We start from the raw sequence: 12,908 nt of genomic DNA, 5'->3' as shown, positions 1-12,908 counted from the left end.
ATGCTGCCAGAACTCTTTCTCAACGCCTCTCTAAAATAAACCCTCTGTCCTCTCTTTCGGTGGCTACATCTCACTCAGCTCATGTGCCTTACGATTGGGTTAGCTGTTCTTTCTTGCTAGAATTCTGATTCAGTCTGTAAAGTACTGCCCAGAAAACAATACTTATCTGTTGGTATTCACTTTAATTTTTCTTCGTCTTAATTTTAAATCTAGATTAAAGATATAAAATAACTTATATAAAATATAAAAAAAGTAAAATAAAAGAAAATAAATTGAAGTCAAACTTTTTTTATATGATTACACATTTTAAAACTGCAAAATGAATTGAAACATTTTGGTAAATAAGCAGGACTTGATTTTCTATCCAACTCAGTTTTACAATTAAAAAAAATATTTTCCTCATCAATAATGAAAAGAACAAAAATCATTCTATACACAGAGCTCTTATTAGGAGTCAGATGGAAACATCAATGAGTGTGATTTCAGGAAGCTCTTGGGGGTTCTGAGGATTATCAAATGGAGTGTTGTGAATATTGTTCTGTAATTTAAATGTCATCATTCATGGTCCTAAAACTTCCTGGCTCAACAGATTAAATTAATATGAAAGAAACCTTGGAATTCATAATTTTTAATGGTAAGTTAATAAAATACAGTAGAATTTAATTGTCATTAAGGTCTTCTTTGTCTTAATCTATTTTTGGTCTTTAACCCTAGACATCCAAAATACTAGAAATTATTAAAAATGAAAATGAGACAATATAACCTAGATTTACCTGGTAAAATTATTCATCCTTTCATGAAAAAAAAAGTGATTCAAAAGGCAAAAAAAAAAAAAATACTGAAAGGCTGGTTTGCCACTTGATTTTGTCTCCAGAAAAGGAAATGTGTAACCTTCTGTTTTCCTTTTTTCTCTTAGCCACAAGAGTGCATTTAGCCAAGTGTGCTCAAATAATGGTTTTCAAAATAGTACTTTTATGGCTTATGGTGGTTTGGTGGTTTAGTCACTAATTCGTGTTCAACTCTTGTGACCCCGTGGACTGTAGCCTGCCAGGTGCCTCTGTCCATGGGATTCTCCAGGCAAGAATACTGGAGTTCATTGCCATTTCCTTCTCCAGGGGATATTTCCGGCCCAGGAATCGAACCCAGGTCTCCTGTATTGCAGCCAGATTCTTTACCAACTGAGCTACAAGGGAAGCTTATATATATGATCTCTATTATGCCTTGTTCATAAATGAATATACACATACATACCTTGTTTGTAAATGCCATATTTAGACTTAAATATGCTTAAATTTCTTATGTTGTCACTGATCTTTTTGAAAGTTCTTATATGGCATCATCAGTTCAGTTCAGTTGCTCAATTGTGTCCAACTCTTTGCGACACCATGGACTGCAGCATGCCAGGCCTCCCTGTCTGTCACCAACTCCCAGAATTTACTCAAACTCATGTCCATTGAGTCAGTGATGCCATCCAACCATGTCATCCTCTGTTGTCCCCTTCTCCTCCTGCCTTCAGTCTTTCCCAACATCAGGGTCTTTTCCAGTGAGTCAGTTCTTTGCATCAGGTGGCCAAAGTATTGGAGTTTCAGGTTCAATGAACACTCAGGACTGATCTCCTTTAGGATGGACTGGTTGGATCTCCTTGCAGTCCAAGGGACTCGCAAGAGTCTTCTCAAACACCACAGTTCAAAAGCCTCAATTCTTTATGGTCCAACTCTCACATCCATACATGACTACTGGAAAAATAATCATAAATGAGAAATTTTATATGTAATTTGAGACAGATTTATGGACCAGCATTATTTACATAACTTCATGCTCTAAAGTTTCCTGTGGTTGGGGTTTAATACTCGATGATCGCTGTCTCAAATTCTTAATGGTTTACTCTTTGAATTTGTCTTTTATAATTGAAGTTCACTGGGACAATGGAGCATGTGCTAAGGGTTTGGAGAGTTTGTTGTTATTGTTTAATTGCTAAGTTGTGTCTGACTCTTTACGACCTCCTGGACTTAGCTGATCAGGCTTCTCTGTCCACGGGATTCTCCAGGCATTCTTGTTCTGTTGACCAGAACAAGACACAGGTCCTGACACTAGAAATAAGAGGGGTGAAATAAAGTGCCAAGGCAGGAGAGAGACCTCAGGTATGGGAGAGCAGCAAGCACTTAAATACAAATGCTGAGTCTACAGTTGAGAATAACTGATGTTCACTACCCTGTATTCACCATAGAGATTCTGAATGTAAGGGGTTGGTGGGGGGGAGGCAGTGCCTAGCTCTGATACAGCCTAACATTGCCCAGGGTATATGTTGAGGGATTCAAGTCCTACAGTGTGCAAGAATATTATAGTGGGTTGCCATTTCCTTCTCCAGGGGATCTTCCTGACGCAGGAATCAAACCCATGTCTCCTACTTAGCAAGCAAATTCTTTACCCTGAGCCACTGCTCTGCTCATGTGCAATTTGCCTCCCTGCCTCCCTGCCTCCCTGTCTTCCTAGGCTGTGTTATAGGCCTTTAGTTCCTACCACCTGGTGCCCTTGCCTGGCTTTCCCACTCCCACCTCCGCTCTGAGCCACTGATGCTTTCTGCCCAGCCTGTCCATCATGTATCACCAGAGGGATGCTCACATTGTACCTTGTTCTCCATCCTTTTATGGGAGTCTGGGTGCAGGTATGGGTGGGGCTAGTTGGAGTTGTATGTATTCATGGAGTCTTAGAGCAGAGCAGGATAGTGGTTCACCCTTTCTTGGACTGACGATAAGAAGGCAGATATAGCAAGCCCTTGACATAGGCCTCTTACTGACTCCTAATCCAGAAAGCAGGCACATTCCAGAGTGGAGGTTGCAATTTCCTTGAGGTTGTTCTATCACTTGGGATGACGATGAGATGGTGGAAATGGGAAATTGATTTCTCTATCCCTAACTGACATTTTCATTTTTTCATTGTGCTTACAAATTGTGTATCTCACCCAGTATGTGATAAATTCACATTTTATAGTTTATTCATTCTTTCATTTATTCAATAAAATTATTATTTTTGTACCTGACATCAGTTTAATTAAAAACTATTATAATATCCAGTTGAGTGATACTGTGCAGAAAATAAGGTCTCAGTCCAGCAAGCCTCATAATTTAGAGATTTCAGTAGCCATACATAGTAGAATAAATTTAAAACATTCTGTTAGAAATCTTGATCCGATAGCATGGCTTCTCTATGATTATTTAATTCAGATTAAAAGAGGTTACCACATCAGAGTTTCCTACAATATATTAGCATATTAACATTTTAAGAGTCTAAATGACAATTTTTGGTCCATATGTATAGAATCTTTAATAAGTAAATGGTCATAATTAGGAATTGATAGTATGTGGTTTAAATATGCTTATGTTTTATCATTAAAATGAACATAATAACTAATTTTCCCTACTTTTATATTAATTATGCCATATGCTTACTATTCCTCTCCATTAAATACATGCCACATTAACCATCTGCTTTTCCAATCCATATTAATAGTAATCAGTTGTGGAGACCCAGGTATACCAGCCAACGGACTGAGATACGGAGATGATTATGTGGTTGGACAGAATGTTTCTTACATGTGCCAGCCAGGCTACACAATGGAATTAAATGGTTCAAGAATCAGGACTTGTACAACTAATGGCACATGGAGTGGAGCAATGCCAACTTGTAGAGGTAAGATAATGATTTTGTCAATATTTATTAGTGATAACCACTATATATTTTCTGTATTAATACGCATATTTAAAATAAATTTAAATAGTGTTTTTTGTATCATTTCATCTTTTTTTCTGGTACCAAAATTGAGTGCTTCAGTCTTTACTTTTAAACCATATAGATAAAAACATATAAGATTTTAAATTTTTTAACAAAAATGTTATATCTCATTCTAAGTAATGACAATGAACTGTAATACAGCAAAAATATGTTCTGGGACTTCCCTGGCAGTCTAGTGGTTAAGATTCTGCTCTTCTAATGCAGAGGCACAGGCTCAATCCCTAATCAGTGAACTAAGACCCCACATGCTGACACGGCACTGCCAAAAAAAAATATATCATGTTCTGTGATACGTAATTACCATCATCATTTATGTGGATCAATGAGCATTTAATAGAGAATATAGCTGTAATGAAATAGAACTTTAATTTGGTGATCCCCTGTGTCAGTTATTCAAGGATGGGAGAAAAACCTTCTATAATTTGAAAACAATCAGCCTGAATTATAGAACTCTACTTGTTTTTAAAAGGTAAAACTGTTTCTTTGAAGAATGCAATATAGAAGTAATATTTTATACCTGTATTGACAGGTATAGGTTTACTACTTTATGCTATTTGTTTTCCATTGAAACTATTTCCATAAGTTTCTGGCCGATGTTTTGATTACTTGTAAAATACTATACATTCAGTGTCAGGCAATATGTATTGTTTTATAATAATACTGATTTTTAATCATTGAGATTTCTCATTAAGGTACATCTCTAAATATCTGTGAATTGTCAGTTTAATGTCTCCCTGACATAATCTAACACTAAAAGAATAATTCCAATGCAAGTCTTTTTTTATTGATTTCACAATTTCCTAATCAAATCATGATAAATATACAGTGAGTATAGGAAAATATATAAACAGACATTTTATATTTTACAAATTATTTTATACATTATTGATTCTGATAATGACAATATTATATAACTCTAAAAATTATTTATATATGTTACTAGTCATCAAAATAAAATCATTCCTCATTTTTAGATTTTATAATTGGTGGCCCTCTTTTTCCTTTCATTTGTGTCTCCTTATCCAACCTATTTTTGCTCAAGGACATCTTAATTTTAAAAATGAATGATTAAAAATTTTATAATGCATTTAGAACCCTACAATAAGATTTAGCATATGAATCTAAGTGGTTAATAGAACTAATTTAGATATATTAATATTTAATGATACATGATCTGAGTTTCAAAAATGTCACAGATTTACTCCCAGGTTCTTGCTACAGTGTGACTCTGTATATAGCCAAACACAGCTCTTCAGTCTGTCTAAAGGTTGCTGGAAATAATTTTATATAAAACTAATAATTTATCAGTTACAGTATACTGGATATGAGGTCACCCTCTTTTTCCTTTCTTTCAATGTCAGGAAGCTTGTTATTTTGTAAGAGAATCTCTGAGAACCAGTAGCCATTATGTTGCCAAGAAGTAGTCTCATCCTAGAGGGATTAATTCCAGGGATGTTTCAGGAATACTACCAGGAGAATAAAACATGTCACACCATATTGTCCTCCAAAAGGTTAAATTAGCACATATGCTTCTTCTAATAATATTTATTTCTGTTAGCACCAGGATATTTCAACAGCTGTGTCTAATCGTTTTTAATGTAATTGCAGCTGTTACCTGCCCAACTCCTCCCCAGATCTCTAATGGAAGGTTGGAAGGAACAAATTTTGACTGGGGCTTTAGTATTAGCTACATCTGTTCTCCAGGCTATGAACTGTCCTTCCCTGCTGTTTTGACCTGTGTAGGAAATGGTACCTGGAGTGGTGAAGTACCACAATGCTTACGTAAGTATAATTTCCATACTAAAAATTATATTTTTCTACTTTCACTCTCTTAGAGCTACTTTACTGAGATTACAACTATTATATATTTGTTTCTAGGTTTTGCTGGAACAAAAGTGAGATTGTTAAGCACTTTCCCATGCATAATTAAAATTCAATTAAAAACAATATTTACCAATATAGCTATTTTTTATGTAATCCAACCATTATATTCCTTCTGTTCTGACTAAATTTTAGGCCAAACTTCTTTGTGTGCAAAACATACTATACATTTTACTTATCTTGTGTTTTGGGTGATGTCCTCTACTCAGGTGTGTGTTCCTTGAAGGCAAACATTCTTGTTTCATTCACTTTTGTACCCTAGTATGTAGTGTAATCCTTGGCAGATATTAAACTTAGAAGGTATGGTAATTAAAACATTACAGCATTGGGGCTGGCATAGAAAGTAAACCAGTGTTAGAGAATAGAGAGTACTGACCACGAATTGATACTTAATGTATTATGGAACAAATCAGAGGGGGAAAAATGGACATTTCAATTAATGCAATAAGGTAGTTCATTTACATATACACACAGACAGACTTTATCCTACACTAAATAACGAATCAATGTCAAATTCATTAGAGAATTAAATATAAAAGTTTTAAAGATTATAAGACTAGCTAAATGACCTTGGAGTAAGAAAGGATCTCTTAAAATGAAATGTAAGAGCTCGACCTATAACTTAAACTACATTATACATTTAAAATTTCTCATTTGAAAAGGCCAATCATAAACAGGATAGTTTATTTGGAGAGCTTACTATTAAGTGATTGCAAATACTAGGCAGGGAATACCACCATTTGCTGGCCCATCAGATCATTCGTATCACATTTGCTGCAGAGAGTATAATAACCAGTTTTATTTAGGATGAGAGATAAAACTAGTGTACTTCAGCAGTTGTGCTCTATTAGACTGAAATTTATGCAACATCTAAGCAAGCTCTTCCTAGGTAACATGATTTATTAGAATAGGGTGTTCCAAGCCTCAGGGTTGATGTCACACAGATTAACCCTTGAAATTCTGATTCACGCTAACGATCATCTAAGAATAAACCAATGTGTTCTAAGTGAGACTATATTATATATTAGTAACTATTCAATAGCCACCTCAGAATTGATAGACACAAGGGAATATTACAGAATTGAGTTAATGGTAACGTTTGTTTGGTATGAGTGAAAAAATCTTAAGTTTCTCAACATAATGTTTTGTATTGGGATCTATTAAAACATGAGAAATGCTGGGCTGGAAGAAGTATAGGCTGGAATAGAATCTCCAAGATTCCTGGGAGAAATATCAATAACCTCAGATATGCAGATGACACCACCCTTATGGCAGAAAGTGAAGAAGAACTAAAAAGCCTCTAGATGAAAGTGAGAGAAGAGAGTGAAAAAGTTGGCTTAAAGTTCAACATTCAGAAAACTAAGATAATGGCATCTAGTCCCATCACTTCATAGGAAATAGGTGTGGAAACAGTGTCAGACTTTATTTTTTGGGGCTCCAAAATCACTGCAGATGGTGATTGCAGCCGTGAAATTAAAAGACGCTTACTCCTTGGAAGGAAGGTTATGACCAACCTAGATAGCATATTGAAAAGCTTTGCCAACAAAGGTCCGTCTAGTCAAGGCTATGGTTTTTCCAGTAGTCATGTATGGATGTGAGAGTTGGACTGTGAAGAAAGCTGAGTGCCGAAGAATTGATGCTTTTGAACTGTGGTGTTGGAGAAGACTCTTGAGAGTCCCTTGGACTGCAAGGAGATCCAGTCAATCCATCCTAAAGGAGATCAGTCCTGGGTGTTCATTGGAAGGACTGATGTTGAAGCTGAAACTCCAATACTTTGGCCACCTGATGCGAAGAGTTGACTCACTGGAAAAGACCCTGATGCTGGGAAGGATTAGGGGCAGGAAGAGAAGGGGACGACAGAGGATGAGATGGCTGGATGGCATCACCGACTCGATGGACATGAGTTTGGGTGAACTCCGGGAGTTGGTGATGGACAGGGAGGCCTGGCATGCTGCGATTCATGGGATCATAAAGAGTCGGACACGACTGAGTGACTGAACTGAACTGAAAACAAATACTAATAAAATACCATAGACATTTAAATTGTTATAAATATCCAAATATAATAAGGCTCACTTTGACCCAGTTGCTTTACATACATATAGCAGAACTCCTGGGTAGGTATGTCTAGTTATGACATTTTAATAGATAATGACATCTGAGTTCAGAGAAAGGGGTCAAATTGTACAGACACTGGGTAACTCTGACACCTAGGGACCAGCTGCTCTATTTCATGGCCTAAGGTCTTTGATGTAAATATCCTATCTGATCTTCCTAGATTTTTCTATTATGTATCTTCCTAGGTTGTTCTATTGTTGTGTGTGTTTGTTTATATTTGGCATATCAAAGGTCTTTTTGCATTCTTAAGTGGGGCCAAATTATGGATCCTTTTAAAATTAGAGAAACTAACAAATTATTAAATATGAAGTGCTCTCATTGTAAATAATTGTTTTGTTGGTTCCTATTATACAAAAGTCAAAGTCACTTAAGAACTTTTTTGAATGAGAAAATGTTTTCCAAAGCTTCCTTGAGGCCTTCTCAGTGGGCCTTACAGATGCTAATAAGAGCAATTAAGAATATCAACAAAAAACTTGGAGAAAAACAAGAAAGGCCTATATATCATTTCAATGAAGTTAAAAAAAAATTTTAAGAAAATTTTACCACAAATAAATTAAAAAAACAAAAAACTCTTTGGGTGATTATTTAGAATGGGATAAATAAAATATGCACTTATGTAATTAAAACAAGATTTGATATTATTGCACTACCTAAAGTTGGCTTTCCAGGTGGCTCAGACTGTAAAGAGTCTACCTACCAATGCAGGAAACCCAGGTTCGACCCTTGATTCAGAAAGATCTCCTGGAGAAGAGAATGGCAACCCACTCCAGTATTCTTGCTTGGAGAATCCCATGGACAGAGGAGCCGAGCAGGCTACGGTCCATGTGGTCACAAAGAGTTGGACATGACTGAGTGACTTCAAGGTCTATTACTAGTAAATGGCAGAGTATGAATTCCAATTCAGAGAAGGTTGACTTAAGAGACAATTCTCCTATCCATTGAGGAGTCATATTCACTCATTTTAGATACTTAATAAAGAGGAAAATCTTTTCTCTTTAATTCTGTTCAAGCTATGCCTTTTTTATCCTAAAGTCTGTATCAATGTAAACTGAAGCCTTTTGAAAATAAACCCTGTGTCTTAAGTTTCTATCCAGACACCAATAGTTAATTTGGTTTAATACATGAAAATATAAAGATAGAAAATAGACGGAATGATATGGGGGATGTGAGGGGAAGATTGAGAAGTTTATGTGGTTACATTTCTCCTCCTTTTTTTTTTGTTGAATGACTGAAATATGAATGAGCAGAAATATGAATGAGAAACACTTCAGAAGTAGGTTATAAAATAATTACAAAATAATTGATAGAAATGAAATTTATTTAGACACAGTTAAAATCGTAAATTACATGTTATTACATGTTATTTTTTACTACAATTTTAAAATTGAAAATATGCTCTACGTGCTTTGCCTGGATATCTATCGGCTCTGAAGTCATCTGATCTCATCCTGTCCTACATTTCTGCTCCAGCCTCAATGGCCTTGTTCTTCCTCTAGCATGCTAGATTTGACCCAGCACAGGGCTTTGGCACTGCTGTTTCCTCTGTCTGTAATGTTCTGTCTTGAGATATAAATGGAGTGAATGTTTTGTTTTTCCCTCCAAAACTTTTCTCAGTGAGAGACAGCCTAGCTATCTTATTAAAATCAACTACTGCTCTTCACCATCTATCAGGTCCACAATACAGTCCTGATCTCCTTCTCCCACACTATTTTTCCCCGTGGGACTTATTATCTTCCCACATACTATCATTTTTACTTATTTATTATGTTTACTCGGAGAAGGCAATGGCAACCCACTCCAGTACTCTTGCCTGGAAAATCCCATGGGCGGAGGAGCCTCATAGGCTGCAGTCCATGGGGTCGCAAAGAGTCAGACGGGACTGAGCGACTTCACTTTCACGTTTCACTTTCATGCATTGGAGAAGGAAATGGCAACCCACTCCAGTGTTCTTGCCTGGAGAATCCCAGGGACGGGGGAGCCTGGTGGGCTGCCATCTATGGGGTCGCATAGAGTCGGACACGACTGAAGCGACTTAGCAGCAGCAGCAGCAGCAGCATTATGTTTACTGCTTGCTTTCTTCACAAAGGCATAAACTTCACAAGTGCAGGAACCTTAGTCTGTTTATCAATCAGGGCAAGCACCTAAAGTTACTTAGAATAGTGTCTGTTTTCAGTACTTCAAAAATGTGTGTTGAATGGAGTCATCTAATCAATTTGCTTAGAACTGCTGTCAAGTTTATCTCTTCAATGGCTGCAGAATTTTGAGATTGTTTTTGAGTGAATTTGGATTCTAATGGCCTTCTTTTCTCTTTAAAAAACACTCACGCCCATCCCACCCACCCACCACCACCACCACCACACATGCACTATATTTTGAAGAGGGAGACAGCACGGTACTAGGATACGTGACACAGGTGTTCAACAGAGCACATATCTCTGAAACAAGTACCTGCATCTTTTATATACATTGAAAAATACAGAGCAATCTGCAAGGTATATCCTCGACTATTATGGGTTGTTTGTTTCTGATAGAGCTATTTGTGAGTCACATCCTTTTCAAGAATACACTCCAATTTTGTAGCCTACATGTACAAATATGTGGTTTGATTCTGGTCAATATAAAATTAAAAAAAAATCTATAACTGTTATGCTGGCCTACTAGGTGGAAAATATTTTTTTTTAAATAATATTATGTTGAGTTGAATATTAAGCATTTGTTCATGTAGACAAAAGCTAAAAGTATTTTCATTGGGATAGATTAACATGGATTCCATGTCACTTTAGTGCAGTATTCCAATTATTTTTATTACTTTTCTAAGCCATTAACTCTGATGAATCTAAATGATTGTATAATTGTCTCTCTTTTCACTTCCAGCAAAATTTTGTGGTGACCCTGGTATACCTGCCCAAGGAAAAAGAGAAGGCAAAAGCTTTATATACCAGTCAGAGGTTTCATTCACCTGCAATTCTCCTTTCATATTAGTAGGATCTAGTACCAGAATATGTCAAGCAGATGGCACTTGGAGTGGTTCATCACCTCATTGCATAGGTAATATTAATGAAAGATGGACAGTGCTCACTAATTTTGGAATTAATAGCTAGTAATGACATTTAATGATTCACTTTATCCTATAAATTATAGTTGGCTAAACGTGAAAACCAAAAATGTAAAATATAGAAGCCATTGTAAGGCACTGAAAATTAATATTATTAAACATTTATTACTTTAGTACTTTTGAAATAGTTTTCCTGTTTACCAGTAGAATGAAAAAGAAAAAAGCTTCCATATTAATATCATGAAGTACTAACATTTGTATCAGTTCAGTTCAGTTCAGTTGCTCAGTCATGTCCAACTCTTTGCAGTTAATAAAGCATTAAACTTTAATGCTTTATTAAACTTGCTTCAAAATTAAACTTGCTTCAAAAATATTAAAAAGGTATATTTATTTCAAATGGTTCTAAGGACATTGCTCTAATCCTAATTTTTGTGTTTTTGTTGTCTTATTTTTTTTCATTCAAATATAGTTGGTGTACAAAATTATATAAGGTACAGGTGTTTAGCATAGTGATTCACAATTTTTAAACGTTATACTCTTGTGCAGTTACAGAATATTAGCTCTATTTCCCATGTTGTACAGTGTATCCTCTTAGTTTATTTTATGCATAACGGTTTGCACCTCTTAATTCCCTACACCTCTTTTGCCCCTCCCTCCTTCCCTCTTTCCACTGGTAACCACTAGATTGTCTTCTATATCTGTGAGTTTGCTTCTTTTTTGTTATGTTTACTGTTATTGTTTTTTTTTTTTTAGATTCCACATATAAGTAATATCATACAGTATTTCTTTCTCTGATTTATTTCACTCAGCATAATACCCTCCAACTCCATCCATGCTGCTGAAAATGGCAGATTTTCTTTCATATATATGTATATCACATCTTATTTATCCATCCATCTGTTGGTTGCTTCAGTATCTTGGCAATTGTAAATAATGCTGCTGTGAACACCTTTTCAAATTAGTGTTTTAGTTTGTGGGGTGTATATACCCAGGATTGGAATTACTGAGTCCCAGGGTAGTTTTATTTTTAGTTTTTTTGAGAAACCTTCATACTCTTTTCAACAGCAGCTGTACCAATTTATATTCACACCAATAGTGTATGAAGGTTCCTTTTTCTCCTAAAATTAAATTTCACATTGAGTAAACTTATGAAAAAGCCTGTCATACAAGCTAGCCAACTCAGAGGCTATCAGCCCTACCATTTTTATGCTTGACTCTCTTACAGGTATCAGTGAAAATGCAAATAACTGTCTTGTTTCTGGAAAATAAATTATTTCTTAAAGGGACTATTACCCTACTTGAGATTAATTCTTAGAAAAGTCCTAGAGCAAATGTTTTATGCATGTGGTCCTCTTTCATATCCTTCATTTTCCTTTAACTTTTTATTCCCAGAGTTACTTAGATGTCAAATGCTTTTATATTAGAAGGGTTCAAAGTTCATGGATTGCATAATTTGTGTAAACTGCAGTATACCTGAATTTTTGGCTTTAAGATTAGCAAGTTTCTGTTCATGGAGACATTTATTAGATTTTTTTGTTTATTATTATCAGGACCCTTTCAAAAAACCCTAGATCTCTTAAAATTATTTTATAAAGGATAAATATACATTTAAATAAACCTATATGTTTTAAAGGAATATTATACTTTTTTTTATTTTAAGAAAAAAGTATTTTCTTTATTTTAGAACCCACCCGTACATCATGTGACAACCCAGGAGTGCCACGTCATGGATCTCAGAACAATACATTTGGATTTCAAGTAGGTACTTTGTTATTATTTTTTCATGTTTTATTGAGATATAAATGATATATATTACTATATAAATTTAAAGTGTACAGCACAATGGTGTGACATATATATTGGGAATGATTACTGCAGTTATATTAGTTGGCATCCATTTCTCATACAGATGCAATTTAAAAAGAAAAAAAGAAAAAAAATTCCTTGCGATAATTATTAGGACTTATTCTCTTAAGAACTTTCCTGTATATAATACAACAGTGTTAAGTATACTCATCATTATTGAATTTTACATATCTAGTACTTATTGCTCTTATAACTA

At 35.2% G+C, this 12,908-nt stretch overlaps 1 protein-coding gene across 4 annotated transcripts in view; it reads left to right on the top strand.

The window, feature by feature from the left end:
- CSMD3 (CUB and Sushi multiple domains 3) overlaps positions 1–12,908 on the top strand; it is a 1,311,921-nt gene that overhangs the window by 1,260,041 nt on the left and 38,972 nt on the right. For all 4 annotated transcript variants that reach the window (XM_081504393.1, XM_081504396.1, XM_081504395.1 and 1 more), the window contains 4 exons: positions 3,511–3,690; positions 5,401–5,574; positions 10,666–10,839; positions 12,531–12,604. In XM_081504393.1, the coding sequence (XP_081360519.1) occupies positions 3,511–3,690; positions 5,401–5,574; positions 10,666–10,839; positions 12,531–12,604 (602 nt within the window). The remainder of the gene's footprint in view (positions 1–3,510; positions 3,691–5,400; positions 5,575–10,665; positions 10,840–12,530; positions 12,605–12,908) is intronic.

This window comes from Giraffa tippelskirchi, chromosome 6 (genome assembly GCF_054371585.1).
Source record: "Giraffa tippelskirchi isolate mGirTip1 chromosome 6, T2T-mGirTip1v1.2.pri, whole genome shotgun sequence".
Classification (NCBI taxonomy): Eukaryota; Metazoa; Chordata; class Mammalia; order Artiodactyla; family Giraffidae; genus Giraffa; species Giraffa tippelskirchi.
The sequence above is the reverse complement of the archived record's forward strand: the minus strand, read 5'-3'. Positions and strand labels throughout refer to the sequence as shown.